General features: G+C 44.7%; 1 protein-coding gene across 5 annotated transcripts in view; it reads right to left on the minus strand.

Annotated features, from left to right (window-relative positions):
• CFAP61 (cilia and flagella associated protein 61) overlaps nucleotides 1-22,747 on the minus strand; it is a 2,132,686-nt gene that overhangs the window by 2,024,842 nt on the left and 85,097 nt on the right. For all 5 annotated transcript variants that reach the window (XM_078649333.1, XM_078649336.1, XM_078649335.1 and 2 more), the window contains exon 4: nucleotides 7,034-7,110. In XM_078649333.1, coding sequence (XP_078505459.1) covers nucleotides 7,034-7,110 — 77 coding nt within the window. The remainder of the gene's footprint in view (nucleotides 1-7,033; nucleotides 7,111-22,747) is intronic.

A 22,747-nucleotide genomic window follows, 5' to 3' on the forward strand; every position in this document is an offset into this window, starting at 1 on the left:
CCCACAATACATGGGACCACCGCCATTCCAGCCATTCCAGTTCAATCACCCTACAGATGCCCAAGGTTTCCCACAATGGAACCAAGACTTCAACGGAGGCTTCTACGGTCCACAACCTTTTTTAGGCTCTCGCCCAGGGACACGGGGGAAGAACCGGAAAGGCAACAATGTAACATGGGAAGAGGCAGACCAAGGGAACCCGCGACAAACCAGGAGCATGACAGGCTCCCTGCCCAACCAAGCATCAACCAGCAACCAGAGAGGGACTTAGTGGTGAATTTAACGTCCAAACCTCTAACGAGTATCCAGCAACAGGTACTGAATAAAGGTTTGGGTTTTGTACCAACGCAGAGACCGGACATGTTTAAGGTGAACCTGGAAATGAAGGAATTTGTCAGAAAATTAAAACTACAAGCCTTCTTTATGGACAAACCAACACAAGCTTTGACAACCGATACAGGTCTGAGACCCAAGTCTACTTTTACCCCTCCAGACTCAGCACTCCCTATTGAGTTGCTGGCTTTTGAAAAAGCGGTTATGACTGATGTCAATAAACTGGATGTTTCATCCACACGCACCTTCCACAACACAACAAAGGAAGAACAACTAGCCTTAAAAACCCTATCGGATGATACCAGCATAGTTATTAAGCCAGCTGACAAGGGGGGAGCCATTGTATTACAATCTACTGAATATTACGATAACGAGTGTCTAAGACTACTGTCGGATAGACGCAATTACATGGTACTGCAACAAGACCCCACAGAAAACCTCAGGATCAAAATCGGAGGGATGATTGAGGAAGGCCTAACACATGACTGGTTGAGCAAAAAGGAAGGAGAATTCCTGGAGCAGAAGAAACCACGCATCCCTTATTTTTACAGTATTCCTAAAATCCACAAGGATCTTAACCAACCGCCTGGCCGACCAATAGTCTCTGGCATCTGTTCGATTTTAGAACCATTGTCTAAATTCGCTGATGCTTTCTTGAGACCTTTAGTACAATCTACTAGTACCTACCTAAAGGACACTAAGGCCGTTTTACAACTACTGCAGGAAACAACATTTGACCCAAACACCCAACTATTGTTATCACTTGATGTGGAGAGCCTCTACACCAGCCTTCCTCATGATGAAACATTGTTAATCATTGAGGAGGTGCTTTTCTCCACACCGTGGAAGTATCAAACACCACGAGGATTGGTTTTGGAATGCATTTCCTTGGCATTACAAAAAAACTTTTTTCAGTATAAAACCACAATATACCAACAATGCCATGGGACCAGCATGGGAAGCACATTTGCTCCAAGCCTGGCTGGTCTCTATGTGCACCACCTTGAGACAAGCAAAATCCTCCACGAACAGAACCCATTCAGGTCGAAGATAAAATGCTGGAAGAGGTATATCGACGACATTCTGGTCATATGGGAAGGTGATCGCCTATCCGCAATGAGTTTTTTGGAATGGCTCAACAACCAGAATGCTTTCCTGAACTTCACAATCACAATTTCAGACCAGACTTTGGTGTTTTTGGACCTCAACATTTACGCAGAAGCAGGGGTGTTGAAAACCACGACTCACTTCAAGCCAACCTCTAGAAACTGTCTATTGAGGTATGACAGTTTTCATCCCCGACATCTGCGTGAGAACTTGCCATACGGTCAGTTTCTACGCCTAAGGCGTAACTGTACAGACATGTCCCAATTCAAGAGGCAGGCGGATGATTTGAAAGAAAAACTCAAATTACGAGAATATCCCAACAGGATTATTAACAAAGCCTTCAAGAGGGCAAAAAACAATAACTGAGAGGCGTTGTTAGAGGAACGAATCAGGGATCCAACTGAAAGTAAACGACCCATTTGTATCACGACGTACAACACAGTGTCCAACGAGGTGTCCAAACTTGTTAACAGACATTGGAGGATACTAACATGCGGTGAACTAGACCTGGAAAAACCAATGTCCGCACACCGCAGGGGACGTAACCTCAAAGACATTTTGGTACACACCCGACCAAAACCAACAATGGTGTCCGCACAACCAACCATCAGCATCCGGGGACATTTCCCATGCGGGAACTGCAGCAGCTGTCATCTGACTACAAAAAGTACCACACTCAACTTCAGCAATGGCTCCACATGGGAACAAAGGAGGTTCACGAATTGTAATTCAAAAAACGTGGTCTACCTTATAAAATGCCCATGTAATCTGGAGTATGTGGGCATGACCACACGAGCCATAAAAACGCGAATGAACGAACATAAGAGCAATGTGCGTTGTAAAAAAAGTACTACGAAAATGGCCACGCACTTCTTAACATCCCAACATTGTGTAAACGATCTAAAGTGGACCATCATTGAACAGTTACCCTCTGATGTGGGCCTCTTCCAGAAAGAACAGCGGTGGGTGTTCCGTCTGGGCACCCATCTGAATGGGCTCAATGATGACGTCCCATGGAGTCAATTATCAGCATAAGAGACTACCATTGCGCAATACATTGACTGAACAAAACAATATTTGTCAACTCTAAATAACGGTGTCCGATAGGAGATATATAAAAAAAGACCACGAATTCCAAATATCTGAAATTCTGTAATCATACGTATGGTTCTTTTTATATGGATTTATTCATTTATCCCTCCTAAACCGTTCGTGCACACTTAGACAATAGCAACGCTACAATAATTCTAATTAAAGCACGTGCACTGTATACAGTAAAGATACGACAATGTCAGTCTGTCAATTAGGAAGTTTTTGGGTCCGAAGCCAGGATTCTCTCAGTAAACAGGAGGCTAAGTCTCTCCTTCCTATTATACTTTGCACTGGTATCACCACTCGGAATGAGATGAGATCGATAGTCGGTAGACTTCACACGCGCATTGTGGCCACTGAACGTAGGATGCGTATGTTAGGTGCGCATGCGCAAAGAACAGACATCTTTCAGTACGCATGCGCCATGGATCAGTGGCAGGCGGCCGCGCATGCTCAGAAGCGACCACAGGCGCTCGCAGACGCTAATCCTGTGTTACCTCGTCTGGAACATACAGACGCCCCGTATGGCTACAGAGCGGAATACCCATACATGGGGCGGTTTCCCTTCCGCCCAATTAACGAAATCGGCTATAAATAACAATGACCGCTACCAGACTCCACTACAGCGGAGCAGCGTGCGGGGTAAGGCGGTGATCAAAGCGCCCTGACTTTGTGAGTATATTAGTGATGGAGTACCAATAGGCCAGAAACACCTGAAACCATCTATATAAGTAAGTGTTACAGAATGGATTGTAAAAGCCTCATCATTCTTCACTACAGATAGCCATTGAAGCAACACCCCGACGTTCCTATATTGCTCATGAAGCCAACAAACCAAGCTTCAGAAGTATGAATATAACGTACAGTAAAATCCTAGTAACTTATGTGTTTTATGTTGTTTGTGTTGTGAGTTCTTTCTTCTTTTTTTTCTCTTCAAGCTTATTAAAAGCAAATGGTGAGGTTCCAGGTGACTGCACCTGTATGAACTACCCGCTACATGGGTAACCATTAGGTGACATATATATTTTTTGTCTTTCTACAGGTCATTGTGCTTGTAGCAGACCGCTGTAGGCACACTTAGCCTATTAAACTTTCACTTTTATGTAAATACACATTTTTATGTAGTAGAAGACGTGAGTAGGGAAGGGAGTCTGTGCCCCTGTCCTGAAGAAGGAGCTTGTCTCCGAAACATGTCGACACAAAAGCACATCAGAGGTCCTGTTCATTAATACAACAGGTTTGACCTCGCCCTGCACTTTCTTTTAACGGTACCAGCCAGAGCACAGAATTAAAAAAAATTCTTTTCCACTCTAGCGCCAGGTACTTTTTAACTTTTTTCACCACACACCCTACTCACTTAAAAACATAACCCACACACTGTACACCACACATAGCCAATACCTTAAGTGCTCCCACGTAGTCGTTGGTCGCAGCACGCCGCATCCCGATAGAGGGGTGCGAAGACCCCGATGATGAAGCATGACACCAAGGGGCCTGTTGGTGTGTGAGGGGTATTTTCACAAACACTGAGTGCTTCAACATTCATTGATCACTCACCCTCCCTATTACATGTTGGATTTCTTTTGTTTATTTGAATGTCTATTGGAGCACAAATCCAACGATTGGCTCTGCCTCCTCCCTGTGTTTTTGATATAATTTAATTTCTCTCCATTTTTGGCTTCAAACTTTAAGCCAGTGTGTGAGAAAGTACACATTTTGCAAAATGTCCTCTAAATCACATGATAGTATGGGCATCTCTAAATTTAGAGCTATACAAATAACCATAATTCCTAAACTCAGTAGCTTGCACATATTTAAGGACTTGATAGGTGTCCTGTATACCTGTTTTTTATTAATTAGATTTTACCAGGTGAATTAATGCAGGGTTGGTACACAATGAAAATCATAAGCTGCAACTCAGTTGTTGGCACTGGATATCACATGAATTTTGGACAACCAACAAACACTATATATCCCTGCAACTAGAAGAGTATGATGGGCATAACATGTTTATTTTGTAAATCAGCGACCAGGCGAAAAATTACAGATGAAAATGTGGTCACCTATTTTTATTTTTTCCCCGCTAATTTTCCTTTTTTTTCGGGTTTCAACAATTAGTTTACTTGGAAAAACTATGTGAAATTTACACAAATGAACATGTGCTGAATTCACAATTTGGTTTACTTTTAAGAAACGGTGCCCATCTGGGTTTCACACCATTTCCACCACAAACTACAAGGTAGAAACCACAAGTAAATAGGGAAAATGAACACGGTCTGTTCCTGAAAGATGGGAAAAGGGTTATGGTACATAGCAAACCTTCTGCTGATGCCATTTCAATCTTTTGCGGAAAAATGTATGAAAGCTTACAAGGGCACTGCCCTAAATATAAAAAAAACACTCAATGGGTGGTAGAGGATGGGGCTAGAGTGGAAAGGCTTAGCAGCCAAATGTTTAAAACAATGATACACTACATACAATATGGTCCGCTGTGGCGTTTTGTTTTGTATTGGCATCATATGCCAGTCACGTTACTTTTTCCTATTTTTATTCTTTTATCTTGCTTATGCTTATTGATATCATATGTGTGCTTTATTGTGGATTATTTGGTGTAAGGATGCAAGAATCAGTCTGTCACTGGGTGAATGAATGGATGCATGAGTGCAAGAGCGCATGTACAATGAAGACGTACTAAGTGCTGAAACTCATCAATCACTGAAGAGTCTGTTTCAAATTTAAGTGAGACCTATTAGCACTGCCAATGCTTGTTAAACATTGGACATAAGATTAAGCCTTTTCAAAAAGCCTGATATAATGCTAGTTTGTTAACATGAACAATATAATGAGTCTGGCAATTAGACCAGAAATCTATTGTTTCCCAAAAAACACTGTTCTTGTGGAAACAATAATCGCAGTGACTACATAGAATATTTATGAGATTTTTTATGCTCTGTCTGCAAGATATTGTGCCGAGTTTTTAAATTGCCAGCATCGAGTTTAAAAAACAACACTTTTCTTCTGCTGTTCTTATGTTTACCCTATTTGATTTCTCGACTATATCTTTATCTTTTTGAAGAATTTCTTTAGTAAAATATTGTGTTTGTAAATAAAGATGAGGAAAGAACCCTACTGGACTGTCTCCATGGGCTATTTTCCAAACGAGAGAGCTTTGTACAGACTCTCAGTAGCATTTTCATGGCAGACATGGGTACCGTGCTCACTGTGCCATTTGATTAAAGCTAGCCTGGCTGATGAGGATGATACCCCGAAACTGGTCCCAGGATGCTTGTTTTCGGTCCAGGAAGGACCTGGCCTGTTAGTTCGGGCTGGACAGTTCCCATAGGGAGCTTGGTCAAGACTGATCTGAATAAGGCTAGGTCCAAACTGGGGTGGGGTGGTGAAAACAAATGATGCATTAAACCCAGATCCGTGGCTGGGGGTGAATACTTGATTTGTCCAGCATGCCGTCCAACATTTGTTCCTTTTGCTTTTGAAGTACAAAACAGAGCATATAAGAAAAGGACATCGAAATCATTTGACGATGGTCTTACTATCATACTGCACATTTATGCAGTGTTAGTCACATGATAATCAAGCCTCGACTATGCATAGCATTTACCCAAAAATGAAATAGGGAGAACCACGTCTACTTAAAAAGAGCTTACCTCTAGATGGGAGACAGACCTAGGAGCAATGGATGAGACAGAGTGGGAGGAGGCAATGGCGTCCCCCAGGGAGGTAGCGATCCCCTCTAAATTCAAGCTGATACAACTAAAGATTCTACACCGCGCGTATTATACTAGAACACTGCTGTATAAATTACACAAGGCAGATACGCCACTCTGCCTCGGGCAATGTGGAGAACTCTGCACGTTCTGGCACACAATCTGGCAATGCGCAGAAGTCACGATATGCTGGAAGGCAGTCATGCACACAATTTCCCAGGTAGTAGAAATCACGGTTGAACCAGAACCTAAAAGATGGTTGCTCAACATCTGGGAGCCAACGAACCTCAACCATGCAATGCAAACTTGGGGGGCGCTAGGCATGACATTAGCGAAGAGAAATATAGCATCGTTGTGGGGAGCCAGGCGGAACCCCAAAGTGGGACGGGGGTGTCGAGACACGGACGACTTAATGATAACCGAAAAGTCAGTATATACACATAGGAGGTGCCCCCAAAAATGGACAAGGGTGTGTGGAAAGTGGAATAAGTATAGAGGTAATTTTGGTGACCCCCCCACATGAAGAATCGCTATCAGAAGACATTGACTAGATTTGGTGCCCGTAGCAGAGGCTGTTCTGAGGTATAACAAAGTGGCCACTGTTAAGGGTGCAAAAGAAAAACCCGAAATGTGCATGGGCAATGAACGATGTTGTACGAATAAGACATAATCGTAAGGTGATGTATGCAACAACGAAAATGTGTGACATTGCAGCAATTGTTTGTAATTGTAAACGTTAATAAAAATATATATATATTTTTTTAAAAAGAGCTTACCTCATCATTTTGTTGGCGCAGTCAACAGCAAATTCTTTTTTTGCAACAAGAAGATGCAGGAACAAACTGTTCAAGGGCTGAAAATGCACAAATTACATGTAAGTATAAGCTCACCGTGGAACAGGATATGAAGCAACGTAATGTACAGGTTGCGTGCTGAATGTTCTGTATCCATCTCAAGCCTTCAAATAGTATTTAAGGCTCTCATTTTCTGAGGCACAGAAACCATTTTGTTGCCTTCGGAGACTTTTAAGGAGTGACCTGCAAAATCAACTATTTGAACCTCAGGATCAAAACAGTTACGCAGCATGTGTACTATATAAGTTTACCCTTTGTAATTGTGTAATTATGTTTTTCTATTTGTAGTCTGACATTTTACTATTACCATGCGCCAACCATCAATCACAACACTCAGCGTGAACGCAGTTTCAGTCTAAAATGCACTCACATGCAAAAGAGAGCAAAAAAAAAAAGGTAGGCACATGAAATACAGAAATAATAGACTTGCTAAGCTTTGCTCAATTAACTTTGTGGCACAAACTGCTTTACAAATGGAAAACCAGGGAGATTGTATTAAGGCTTTCCACAGTAGACCTGCTTAAACAAATGACTGACAGGCCCTAGCTCATTGGGAGCAGCCACCATGCTGCTTCAGAACTGACTCCAGTGAGTTGCCTAACTTTTGATCAGAGCCCATGTGACAATATTCTTAGCGGAGGTTCTGGACCAATAATATTTAAATGGTGGGAGAGTTTATAGGCGTGATCCATAACAAAGCACCATAATGAACCTGGATGTTAGAGGATGTTTTTAAGTTACATAAGAGGAGTTTGACTATCCCTCACGATGACATTTTTGAGTATTGCCAGGCTAGCCTGTAAAATATTGATGGGCTTTGCCATGCTCATTGTTTCATATCGAGATGTGAATCTTGGCTAAGTTCTTTCAAATGCAGCAAGTTTTCCACATGAATTCAGAAGAACAGTCCTCTGAACGAGTATGTAGAATGCAGAGGAGACAGCAACGTATCTGTCTGCATAGGGCTTGGTTAACAACACTGTAGTGTCAATTCATGTGTTTAGGCGAGGACAGTTTTGAAGCAGACAAATCATTTTTTGAGTAATTCCGACAGAACCATACTTTAATTTGTGTACTGTAATTAACCCAGGTTCTAAGGAACACAGGGTCAACCCATCCTGTATTGTGTAGCTTCACTCCATCAATAGCAACCAGGTAGGAAAATTATCAGCCACACAATATATCTCTGGCACATGCGCCATGTTGTAGCAAGGGCTTCCTATTTCATTACAGCAGGAATATATCCTGCTACAGGACCATCGCTAACATGAGGTGGTGTAAGCACCTTCCTCCCTCAAGATCCTGGACTTTGGTGTGTGCATTGTCGTGAATGTGGCTCTGCAGTAAGAGCAAGCAAGCAGCAGAGCACCCATGTCCACGCCTGCACGCGGCTCTACTGTTCTTCTTGGACTTATTTCATAAGGTAACCCATACCACAAATGATCCTCATCCTTGTTTACACGAGTCAGTAGAAGCGATAGTTCCTTCTGATAAGCTCTCACACGTTTGTAATTTAGCTAGTTTCTCACGATTTGAACATTGGGCTGCCTATTGCGGCATCTGCCTGATCCATTAATCCAACTTCAGAAGACTCGCATTGTGGAGAAAACCAGTGTCTCTATAAGAGCCTTGGAGGCCTCGCCATATGGAGAATCAGGAAGTAGATAATTTTTTTGTCTCACTGGTCGAATTCGATTTTATCCTGAAGCGATTGAAGAAATCCTAAGGCTTCCAAAAATGTAAGCGACATGAGTGTGGTTTCTCGAACTAAAGATAGGGAGACGACAAATATGTGCACAAGAAGATACTATGTTTTTTATTAAAAGAACAAAGCAGTAACATGCACTGTACAAACTCCAGTGGTGTAGAACAGCCGAAGGTAAGCATATAGGAAATTTGTCTCTCCAAATGAAAGGAAAAAACAGGAAGTTCATGCTATGTCCTCAATGTTACAGCTACAGTAACTCAACAATGCAGATATGTTCAATATATATACAAATTTCTGATTTAAATAAATGAATTTGAGGCCCTGAAATACCTTTTATCAAAAGGGAGAGTGTACACTTAATGGGTCTTGTACAGTATGGGAAGAATCGTGACCTAAATCTGGGCAGGCATGCATGTCTCAGTTTCCCTCAGACACCGGGAAGTGAGTGGAATGCAGAACAACAAAGGAGGCATTATCAATTAGAAGTTTTAAAAAAAAATGTCTTGGTTACACTGTAGCAGTGTATACAGCAAGCACCTTCTCATTACATGCCCCTCAATGGGTAAGCAAAGCATGCACAAGGACATAAACAACTCTGATCCGAACAGCTCAAAAAAGGAGGGGGAATTTGTAGATTAGCAAGTGGCTCACCAAGGAACTTTTGACAGATGCAAGATAGACTGCAGAGCACTCTCTTTGAGTCCAGGGCCAGGCACACCCCTGGCTGTTGGTACACACAACTTCAGCGAGGACGATAAGACGGGGGTAGGGAGCCTTTGTGCCACAAATGTATGCTAAATTATATCGGTTTCCAAGACCGGCGTTGAAGATAGGCTCTGCAGGGAACCTACATGAAGGTAGTCCTTCGTTGACACTTGATATGTACAGCGCGACCGACAGCATTTTATGGAAACAGAAGTGGCAGGCCAGAGCACTTGCTCCCTCTGCTCTGGAGCCACGTTGCGGAGAGACCCTGCCTAGAACGGCTGTCCACTCTGTACTCTGGAAGAAGAGCCTCTAGTGTTGGTCAGTTCTGCCTGCTGATCATATTGGGACCCTCTACACAGAGACCAGATGTTGGGGATATCTTGGAATGGGTATGAACATCACAAATATTGGTGATTTCTGTTTTAAACCAGACAGGTAGAATGAACGCTCAGTGGATAAAAATAAGGTTTTCTCGGTTTAACCTAGAAAGCATAATTATAGCTATTCACTAACAACTTATAAAGGTTTAAATGTGTTACCTAGACATTCACATTTTAACCACCCAAGCCTTTCAGATGTGCAAAGTGGGCCCTATTAAACTTGTTGCATAACTGTAAAATGGCAGGACGAGACTTGGCAATGCCCAAATTGCTTCTGTTTCTAAACCAGGAGCAGTCTGGTAAGTTGTCGCTCTAAATTTTCCTCCTTCAACATTTTGATTTGCCTTTTCCTTTGTATACTATGTACATCTGTAGACATTTCATCATATAGACTGCAGCATTGTTTATTCCTCTTGCTATGCTCTAAATCGAGATCTTCTCTTCTTAAAGGTTTCCTTCTGCTTTCTTGCTGCACTTTTTTTGTATGAGCTTATTTATCTCTGATCATCTCATCCTGTGTAGTGAAAGAGCCACTTTTGTAGTCTGGCACCCTATGATGACCTCCAAATACCACCATTTTAATTGATTTTAGTGTGTTATTTTACCCTAGTCTTAATGTAGGATGGTCCTGCATTTGCCTGCTTCTCTTCTGTTCTGTAATCTTGCTGTCTTTCAGTGGGAGCGGTTACGGAGTGGAACAGTCTTGCCAAGAGCAGAGCATGTGGGATGTGTATTTGAAGGTGTGCAGTTGTGCAGGAATGTGTATTGTATTGTGCATTGGTGAGAATTATGAGTTCTTACTATTGGCTGTGTGAAGACTTCCCCCGCCCAGAAGTGGGCAGTGTATGCATCAGGTGATGCATCAAGTTTTGTGGTTATTGCCATTCTGATGTGAGCCAGTGGCTGTGATCGTTTGAGGTGTTTCTTTGTGGTGTGGGAGGTGCACATCCAGAGTGATTCTCGACTCTATATATATCTTTCTGATCTCTTGCAGGACGTCCTGTGTATCTTATATACCCAATTAGCCAGCCATACCACTACAAAGGCGGCAAAAACCGCGAGCGCGCTAAGATAGACAGAGCATAGGCTCCTGAAGGCTGAAGCTCCACTTACACTTACGGGCAATTTTACTCATTTTATTTAGTTTGTACATTATTTGCGCCGTTTTGACTGGTTTATCTGTTCTTTACTGCCACAAAACAAAACTGCGTAATGCTATTTCATCACGGTGACAGCGCTTGGCGCCCTGCAGTCTCCTCATTCCACCGCCAGTCATTTGCGGACTGTTTGATGTGGAGGGAGACTACAGGGGACAGCCTTTCCTTCTGAGTGCCTCACTTCCTGCTAGTGCCATTGACAGCCGCCATCTTGGAGAGGTTAGCAGTATAGTTTCTTACCCAATTAGCCAGCCATACCACTACAAAGGCGGCAAATGTCGCGAGCGCGCAGCGGAAGCACGCAGTGGGCGCGCCGCTGGCACACCGAAGGCGCGCCACAAGCGAGACCGTTGCACCCGTCCGCGCATCGTCCGGGCCCAGGGCCAGTCCCCCTGGCCGTCCAAACTTAACCCCATGCCAATTAGTTATATCCTACTCCAGGACTCAGTTACTCGATTCAAACAATACTGCCAATAATCATCATTGCCCCCTCTTTAATGAGGATGCTCTATACAATAAGCAACTTTCTAAATGTCCTAATTGTAGTTTCTCCATACAACCAGCAAGGGTTTTATGCTCATCTAGCATACATTCCTCCCCAATCAAACCAGATACTATCAATTTTGCATTTATAAATGTCCGCTCCCTGCCTAAACATAAGCTCGAAATACGAGATCATCTCATTAATCAGAACTTGGATCTCCTATTCCTCACTGAAACCTGGGGGGATTCTTCTTCGGGCCCAGATTTTTGCCTAGCCACACCTGAAGGCTACTGCGTATATAGACAGGATAGGACGTGGAGGTTTAGCAATCATTTATCGTGATAAATACACAATCAAAACTGATATCTTTGACTCTCCAGTTTGTGAAGCATTAACTTTTTCTATTACACTTTCAAACACCCATTCTTTTAAAGGAACCTTATTATATCGACCCCGAAGCTCGCAAACTGATTTTCTAGCAGAACTTCATACTTTATTAGAATCAATAGCAGGAATATCAGATTATACTATCCGGGGAGATTTTAACTTTCATTTAGAATCTACCAGTGATAAGGAATCTTCCTCCCTCATTAATGGCCTTTTATCATTAGGCCTAAATCAGTTAGTTACTTCACCCACTCACAGGGCAGGACACACACTGGATGGTCTCTTTACCAATAATCCCAACACCTCCTTACTGTCGGTTACTCCTTTGATCTGGACCGACCATTCTGCAATTACCTGCACTATTCGGACCAAGAAATCTAACACTACGAATACAGGTCCTCAAACACCTAAATATATTTGTGCATGGAATAACATTGCTACTCAGCTTTTGCAAACTACCCTCTCCTCTCGTAGTTATACCCCTTCAGAAGACCCTGAAATAGCATCCAATAACTACTCTACCTGGTTAGACGATATCTTCTCCATGCTAGTGCCACCCAAAAGGGTCTCCACGAACCGAATGGTTCATTCCGCACCTTGGTTCTCAGAGGAGCTCAGATTAGAGAGACAACGCTGCAGGAATTTGGAGAGACATTGGTGCAAAGACTACAATAATAATGCTAAAACATTATATAAAGAGGCAATGACAAAATATAAACATCTGATTATTTTGGAAAAAAGTAAATATTACCTAACCCAAATTTAATCTGCCCAAAACTCCACCAAGGAACTATTCCAAGTGGTAACTATACTATCTATACCTCCAACAGGCTCAGCCATGGAAGCATCGCAAGAATTATGTAACTCTCTTGCTAACTTCTTTGAAGAGAAGGTCACTCATATCTATTAAAATTGTATTACCCAGGCTAATTCAGATTCGTTTACCTCTTATGACTCAACTAATACCTCTCTCTCCACTGTATTTTCTGAATTCGCTCATGTCCCTTTCGAGCAGGTACGTGAGCTTGTTCTAGCCATTAAATCTGGTTCCCCTCTGGATCCCTCTTCCCCCCTCTATTCTCAAATTGATCCCGGATCCTATCGCCAATATTCTTGCAGACATATGCAATTCAATGTTTAGCACTGGTGTTTACCCTTGAGTATGGAAAAAGGCCATCATTAAACCCCTACTCAAGAAACCCAACCTTGACCCGCTAGAACCTAAAAACTATAGACCTATAGCCTGTCTTCCATTTCCATCAAAGCTCTTTGAAAAATTAATGAATAGGCAATTAGCTCAATTCATCGACAACAATAATCTGCTCGATGATACTCAATTCGGGTTCAGGAAGGGTCACGGGACTGAGACAGCCCTCATCAAGGCCTCGGACAAGATCAGGATGATCCTGGACAGAGGTGGAGCGGCTGTCCTTATCCGGTTGGATTTGTCTGCGGCTTTTGACACTGTCGATCATACTATCGTGATCGACCGTCTCGCCGCCATCGGCATTGAACAAAACGCAAGGGCCCTACTAACATCATTTCTGGCCGACCGCACTCAGTCAGCCAAGCTGGGTGAATTTTACTCTCCGGTCTTTTCCCTCCCATGTGGATCTTCCATAAGTCCGACCTTATTCAATATCTATGTGCCGGACTTGGCAAGGACCATCAAAACATATGGGATGAAGCTAACATCGTATGCCGATGACACCCAACTTGTGCTGGCAGTCCACAACAATGGATTAGAAGTGGCAGTTAATTTTCAAGAGGGCATGCGAGACATCAGCCTCTCGATGTCACGTAACTGCTTGAAGATAAATTCCGACAAAACGGAAGTAATGACCTTCGGTAGTTTATCCCCCAGCTGGTCCCCAACTTGGTGGCCAACTGAGATGGGAACCCCTCTGCAGCCTGTTACTAAGGTCAGGAATTTGGGAGTGATGTTTGACGATAAGCTCTCTTTCATCCACCATGCAAATGCGGTTGTCTCATCATCTTTCTTCGCCCTCAAAATGATTAAGAAACTCCTCCCTTTCCTTCCTCTGAGCGCAGGAAAAACTCTCATGTGCACACTGGTCTTATCCAAGATCGATTACTGCAATGGCCTCTTCCTAAATGCCCAGGAAAAAGTCTTGAACAAATTGCAGTCAGCCCAAAACGCAGCAGCCAGAATATTGTCAGGCACCCCCAAGTACAAATCTATTTCCTCTGTAATACGTCAGCTCCACTGGTTGTCAATTAGGAACCAAACTAAATTTAAGGCACTATGTATTGCATACAGGGCAATAAACAACTCTGGCCCTGCATTCCTAAGGAACTCCTTATGCCTGTACACCCCTAAAAGAACACTGCGTTCCTCCTCAAACCGACTCTTAACTGTCTTACGGACTAAGAAATCATCATGGGGAGACAGATGTTTCTCAGTGGCCACGGCCAAATTGTGGAACACCTTGCCCCCTTACATCAAGGCCAGTCCCTCCCTTCTTACTTTTAGGAAGCTAGTAAAAACATGGCTCTTCAACCAGTAATCAATTATTCCATCAGCTCTGCTCTCTGTCTTTCAGCGCCGAGACACCTCCGGGTATTTGCGCGCTATATAAATTGCACAAATAAATAAATAAATAAATAAGTAAATATCAGGTATTGCTTGTTTATTAATCAGTATTATAGTTTGCTCAGTTATTGATTCATGCCCTTAGATTATAAGTTTGCTACATATATTTGAATCTAATGCATTTGGTATCTGAGACAGCCTTTGTTTAGAGAGTATTATGTAATAAACCCCAAGCCTTATTCTAAAAGTGATAGTCTTTGCATTTTGTTAAATAAAACTCCTTTTCAAAAGGTGCTGTTTGTTTTGTGTTGCAGTCTTGCTGTGCCAGGGGTGGTAAGACATGCTTAAAAGTGTATATTATTCAAAGGTGTAATGATATATTTGTCTCCCAGGTGGGAGTGCAGTGATTGGGTGTGGCTTATTGGTGAGAAGTCACATTCAGAGCATCCTGGAAGTTTCTGTGGTTGTGTATTGCAACTACAGGCACGTAGCACTCCACTGTTCACTGGGAAATGATACAGAGTAAAAAAACAAAAGGACTTCCTAAAACAAATATTTTTGGGATTGAAACTCTTATCAAACTTTTTGACACCTTGGCATTTACACCTACTTTTCCCACTTCATTCATCACCTCTTCCTAAGGCTGATGTTTAAACACCATTCTACTTTGTGGCCCCAAACTATGCCTCAATAACACAAACGTTTTGTGTGTGAAACCATCTCAACTGGTGGCATCAATGTAACCCTCAAATTCTTCCTTCCATTGCAATCAATCCAAAGGTGGTGCACCAGTCAAAGCAAGGAACAGTGCAGGTGTTGCCACAATTTGCATATTATCAATATATAAACGATATATATACTATATATATACTATAATGCACTTGCTACCCTATTTTTTTTTTTTAAACAAACTTTCATCGTCAATTTGCATAAACAATGCGGGGCTCTGAACACCAGAGGCATCTGCCGAATCTGACATATGTAATCATAAACGCAATCAACGTTTTATAGATAGTGTCAAAATGCAGTACACAAGCATGCTGACTGAAATAAAACCCCCACCCCCACTCCGTCCTCCCTCACCACCCCCCCTGGAATCGCACCTATCCGCACAGTTCTGACCACAGCCTTGAAAAACCAAACAAAAAATCCTTTGCTAGCATCATGCACCCCCATGGCCCACCCCTCCTCCCCGCTTCCAAATAACTCTAACATCTACCCCGGCGGAAGGGTCTCTGCCTCCGCTGGCTGCTCCAACCATAGACCCCGATAATCCGCCCACCGCCTCCAGATCTTGTAATGCTTGCGCGGACAGCCCCTGGCTATAAAGATAGGCTTCTCCAACCCCATGCAAAAATCTAAACCATTCTTCCATGCGGCCGCCGAGGGACCCCGCTTCGCCTTCCACTCTTTAGCAATGCCCCATTTTGCCAGTGTGAACCCTAACAATATGAGGTGTCTTTTGTAGATATTTCCCCTATGCCTTCCATCGCCTTTTGATTAAGCACTATAATATCAAATGTTTTTAATACATTAAGTGTACTATAATTTTGTGATATGTTATTATATCTATGATGCTTTTTTAATTTGTACGAATATAATTAAAATTCATGATATTTTTTATTCAATTTCTTCTTTGTGACTTGCTCGTTTACATTGCACTGCAGTACATATTGCCTGGGAGTGTTATTTTTCATTACCCCTATCCCTTCCATGACATGCAGAAGGGCCAACTGCGGCCTGCGAGGAAGCTCCCACTCCAGAACCTCCGAGAGGCGACCTCTGACCCTGCTCCAGGACCGGATCGCTCCCTCGCTCCCCTGCCGACTTCAGCGCCTCCTATGCGCTCTCTCCCTGCTGCTGCAGCTCCCAGTAGGCCCTCGCTTCCCCGCTGTAGCCCCCCTGCTCCCCCCCACCCGAAACTTCAGACAGTGGATCGACAACTGCGCCAACACCCTCGCCCCGATCAAGAAACCCTCCATCAACCACCTCAGCAAGTAAGCCGCCTGGTTCATCGAAGAACTCCAGATCTCCAAACGAGCGGGCCGGAAGTTGGAGAAGACATTGCTCCACGACGGCGCACAAGACAGCCACGCAGCCCACAAAGACGCCACTTGCAAAGACGCCACTTGCAGACATCACCACCTAATTAGAACAGCCAAGAGATCGTTTTTCACAGCCAGACTGGACAACCACGCACACGACAGCAAAGAACTTTTCAACATAGTGAAGGAACTCTCCAACCCCAACACCAACAACATCCCGCCCTCGCAAGGTCTCTGCGACTCACTGGCCACCTTCTTCCACCGCAAGATCGCCGACATACACAACAGCTTCAACTCCTCACCCGCCCCGACCACAACAAACCACACCCCGAACGCCACCTGCACCAACCAGCTGACCGCCTGGTCCCACGTCAACGACGAAGAGACAAGCAAGGTCATGAACTCCATCCAATCAGGATCTCCGTCAGACTCCTGCCCACACCACGTGTTCAACAAAGCTGTCGCAACCATCGCCCCCCAATTGCGGAAGATCATTAACATCTCCTTCGACACAGCGACATTCCCGGAAAGCTGGAAACAAGCCGAAATCAACGCCCTCCTCAAGAAGCCCAAGGCGGACCCCAAAGACCTCAAGAACTTCCAGCCCATCTCCCTGCTCACGTTCCCGGCGAAGGTCATCGAAAAAAATCGCCAACATGCAGCTGACCCAACACCTTGAGGCCAACAACAGCCTAGACCCATTCCAGTCCGGATTCAGATGCAACCACAGCACCGAGACTGCCCTCATCGCCGCCACAGACGACATCAGGCACCAGCTAGACAATGGCGAAACCTCAGCCCTCATCCTCCTGGACCTGTCTGCCGCCTTCGACACGGTATGCCACCGCACACTAAGAACACGCCTCCAAGAAGCTGGTATCCAGAAAAATGCCCTGGACTGGACCACGTCCTTCCTCTCTGGCAGAACCCAGAGAGTCCGCCTCCCGCCCTTCCGCTCCGAAGCCACCGATATCATCTGCGGCGTACCCCAGGGATCATCCCTCAGCCCGACGCTGTTCCACGTCTACATGGCCCCCCTCGCACAAGTAGCCCGACAGCACGACCTGAACATCATTTCCTACGCCAGCGACACCCAGCTCATCCTCTCCCTCACCAAGGACCCACTCACGCCAAAATCAACCTCCACAAGGGAATGAAGGCCGTCCCCGAGTGGATGAGGAGCAGCCGTCTCAAACTGAACTCAGACAAGAAGGAGGTCCTCATCCTAGGCCCCACCGCCTCCGCGTGGGACGACTCCTGGTGGCCGACCGCACTGGGAGCAGCTCCAACACCCACGGACCACGCACGCAACCTAGGATTCATCCTCGACCCCTCCCTCTCCATGTCGAAACAGATCAACGCCATCTCCTCCTCCAGCTTCAAAACCCTCTGCAGGATCTACAAGTGGATCCCGACTGAAAAAAGAAGAACGGTGACCCAGGCCCTCGTCAGCAGCAGACTGGACTACGGAAACGCACTCTACGCAGGATCCCGGCCAAACACCTGCGACGACTACAACGCATCCAGAACGCCTCAGCCCGACTGATCCTCAACGTCCCCCGCCACAGCCACATCACCTCCCACCTAAGAGACCTGCACTGGCTCACCGTCAACAAGAGGATCACCTTCAAACTCCTCACCCACGCACACAAGGCACTCCACAACGCCGGACCAGCCTACTTGAACGACAGACTCAACTTCTACACCCCTTTCCGCCAGCTCCGCTCCGCCAGCCTCGCCCTCGCCGCCTTCCCGGGCATCCAACGAACGACCTCCGGTGGCAGATCCTTCTCCTTCCTCACCGCCAAGACCTGGAACACCCTCCCCACCCATCTATGACAGACCCAAGACCTGCTCACCTTCAGAAGGCTCCTCAAGACCTGGCTCTTCGAACAGTAGCGGCACCCCCCCCCCCCCCCCCGCCTTCAGACCCTCACGGGTAAGTAGCGTGCTCTACAAGTTCATTGATTGATTGATTGATTGATTGATTGATCCAGGGATGTACACTGCCAAACAGTAAGTAGGAAGGTGCCCTCCTCCCAGCCACAACAAAGACACTCGGGGGAAGCGATCAGCCCCGCCCGCCACAGTCGCGCTCTAGTATAATAGACCCGATGGGGATATTTGAACTGAACCAGGCGGAGCCACATTGCTATGGCCGCCCCCCACGGCGCCTGCCAAGGCCTCCACCCAGTCCTCCTCCTCCAGAGTGCCCACATCAGCCTCCCAGTCCCCCCGAAGCTTCTGCAGTGAAGAGGAACAATGAGTAACCAAGGATTGATATATCCGGGAGATCTTCTGGTCTTGCAGGTCCCCCATAAAAACTGTTGCCTCCAGTGGACTAAATTCGGGGAGAGACTCTAGGCCCTCCAGACTAGGAGACAGGGCATTGCGAAACTGGAGGTACCGGTAGAAATGCGACTGGGGCATATGGAATTCCCTCTGGAGGTCCCGGAAGGGCCTGAGTGTCGTACCCTTCATGACATTTCCCAGGGTTGAGAGCTACCCCTATTTTTTGTTGCTGCCATAAATCAGTATTTCCTCACCGCCAAGACCTGGAACACCCTCCCCACCCATCTATGACAGACCCAAGACCTGCTCACCTTCAGAAGGCTCCTCAAGACCTGGCTCTTCGAACAGTAGCGGCACCCCCCCCCCCCCCAGCGCCTTGAGACCCTCACGGGTAAGTAGCGCGCTCTACAAGTTCATTGATTGATTGATTGATTGATCCAGGGATGTACACTGCCAAACAGTACGTAGGAAGGTGCCCTCCTCCCAGCCACAACGAAGACACTCGGGGGAAGCGATCAGCCCCGCCCGCCACAGTCGCGCTCTAGTATAATAGACCCGATGGGGATATTTGAACTGAACCAGGCGGAGCCACATTGCTATGGCCGCCCCCCACGGCGCCTGCCAAGGCCTCCACCCAGTCCTCCTCCTCCAGATTGCCCACATCAGCCTCCCAGTCCCCCCGAAGCTTCTGCAGTGAAGAGGAACAATGAGTAACCAAGGATTGATATATCCGGGAGATCTTCTGGTCTTGCAGGTCCCCCATAAAAACTGTTGCCTCCAGTGGACTAAATTCGGGGAGAGACTCTAGGCCCTCCAGACTAGGAGACAGGGCATTGCGAAACTGGAGGTACCGGTAGAATTGCGACTGGGGCATATGGAATTCCCTCTGGAGGTCCCGTAAGGGCTTGAGTGTCGTACCCCTCATGACATCTCCCAGGCTTGAGAGCTACCCCTATTTTTTGTTGCTGCCATAAATCAGTATTTAATTGCTCAAAATTAGGCAGAGGAATGTGAAGAAAACAAGCATGAAGAGAAGTAGCTCCCAAAATACAAAAGGAGTCTAGTAACTAAGTTGTGGAAAATATATATGGTTTTTGAGCTTTTTGTAGATGTTTAGTCATCTGACATACAGGTTTTTTTATGATGTCTCCTGACCACGGTTGACCATAACTACCTGGTAAGACTGTTTTTCAGTATAATTGAGAGGACAGAGTATAGGGTTAGTTGTTATTGTCTGTAAACCTCAAAACACACAAGATGATAGACGGAATGTTGCACAATGGCAGAACATTCACCCCCAGTCACAGATCTGGGTTTAATCCATCGTTTTGTTGCTCACCAAGCCACCCCAGTTCAGACATTCTGATAGCCAGAAACCGGTCCTAGGATGCTTGATTCTGGTCCAAGGAAGACATGGCTTGGCAGTTCGGGCTGGACTGTTCCCATGAGGCACAGGGTCAAGGCTAATTTGCATATGGCCATGTCTGAATTGGGGTGGTGTGGTGAGCAAAAACGCGATGGATTTAGGCCCAGAGCTCTGTACTGGGGTGAATGTATGACATTGTTCTGCATTCTGTCCATCAACTGTTGTTTTTGCAATTGTCTGTAAACCTAACATTTTGTGTATCTCAGTAATGGGAAACATCCTTTACAACGCTACTTTTACCACGCAGTGCCTTTACGACGCAACTTTTACAACGCAAACCATTACAACGCATTGCGCTGGGGGGCGCTCTAGGATAGGAAATAGGTTTAATTTACTATCCAACACCTTCCCTACTATCCACGGGGACTGGAGTTGGAATAGTAAATTAAACAATTCACTATCCAGCACCCCAAAGCACTATGCGTTGTAAAAACCACGTTGTAAAGGCATGCGTGGTAAAAGCATGCGTTGTAATGTCATACATCCCTCAGTAATGTTATGTTATGTTATGTTATTAAGCTTTTGTATAGCGTACAGCTACTCACAAGGAGTGTCCCGACGCTTTCCACCATCAACTCATAATGAAGTAACACAACACAGCTAAAAACAGACAACAGAACAAAGCAAAAACAGTAAGCAGTTAAAAGTTAATGTACTTGTGTTTTGAACGAATGGGTATCAAATTACAAATATTTTGCACTGAGTCTTGTGCACTGATCACTTTTACAATGGCCACCTGGAACTCACTGTTTCACTCATTGCAAAAATAGGTAAATAATTGCTGCAGGTGGTTTTACTCTGGTGTTAAATGATGAATGCGACTCCACTACAGCCCATCTTTGAGGGAGACTGTGATGTAATATGGGAGGTCATAAGCATTGCGTCTCAATGTTGCAAGTTATACTTATGTACTGGCGAATTTCGTACTTACATATACTTCCACATTAACCTTTGTTCTTTCCAGTGAATTTCTATATGAATCAGAAAGAAAAGTGCCTCTCAAGAGTGGAAATACTGTCAGAAATCAAAATTACTATTAAAATCAGGACAGGAGTATTGATTTCCCTGGCAATTCTACATTTCTCAGACATCTTTCAGGGTTACACATATAATACCCATTAACTTCCGCAGAGAAGTGTTGAAAAGCAATTCGGTATCTGCAAAACAGAGTTTTTTTCTTGAAAAGACGTAACAAAAAAACCTAAACACAGTGCTAAGAGCATCTAGTTGAGCATAACAAAAACGACCAAACTATTGTGCGCATGTACTGAAAAGTAAAAAAAAAATGTAGGATAGAATATAGCAAACTCCTCTGAAAGAGCAGGATTGCATGCAAAATGTTGTTCAGTGACAGTCTTGGAGGCGTGTCCGAGCAGCGACCTTCATTAAATAGGCCAGGTAGGTTACTTGAGTGTGCTAGCCACTAGAGCACGCACTAAGATGGTGCCTCTTTGTAGCGCAACCAAGATGGCGGCCAACCGACCTCCCTACACAGCTGGAACACGGACTAGGGAGTCGTTATAAAGTATATAGTCAATAACAAAGCGAAAGCACAACATCCAGCAGAGAGGTGCTTATAAGCAATTAGGTATCAGTAAAATAATGGACCTTACAAAAAATTTTACAAAATAACTTAACACAGTGCTAAGAGCATCTAGTTAAATGTAACAAAAACCTAACAAAGTGCAGTGTGCATGTCTTAAAAAGTGAAAATATGTTTAGGGCAGGATAAAAACAAACTAACAGGCAAAATCTCATTCCACGACAGTTTTGAAGAGTGATTACTATGGCTTTTTTGGAAGTTCTCAAGAACCTCACCTGCAAGGAGAGAGGCACTTAAGATTTTTATTAGTTACTCCTTAGTTTTTGGAGCAATTCATTGCAATACTGTTGGAAGATGAGAAGTACTGAAAGAATTAGGACACAGCTGGAGAAAGTACAACTCGTTTATTGGCCATCCACTCTCCTCACTGGAAAACATTCCCAACATTCTACAACAAGCTTCACAGCGGGCAATACCAACAGGGGTCAGGGAACAGGGGTGGACGGAATTAACCAACTGGTTGTAACACATCTCCCTTCCTTATAATAAGTACCCAGCGGGGCGTACAAACAGGAAAAGTTGGCACACATAGATCGGCTCTCCGAAGGAAACTAAAAAATGTTCCTGCAAAGGAAAAGTGTTATGGCTGCACTTTTACAATGTGGTCAAAACTCCACCATTGACCATTTTCAAACTGTACAACATTTTTTAACACTTTAACAATCCTACTGGGGGAGTAGAATTTGCTGATGTCAGTTCCTAATTTGGTGTTCCTTCTGGCTTGCGCCATGTCCCCCACTTCCCACCTTTGAGACTTCACACCATGTTTCTTATCGTACCACTGTTTGTACTTAGTTTGATGTTGTTTGACTTTCTCTCCTGCCTCCTCCCAATCTACATCCCTGACATCGCCCCCATTTAACCAACAGGGGTTAAACTTGGTACTAGGCTC

This window comes from Lissotriton helveticus, chromosome 6 (assembly GCF_964261635.1).
Source record: "Lissotriton helveticus chromosome 6, aLisHel1.1, whole genome shotgun sequence".
Taxonomy (NCBI): domain Eukaryota; kingdom Metazoa; phylum Chordata; class Amphibia; order Caudata; family Salamandridae; genus Lissotriton; species Lissotriton helveticus.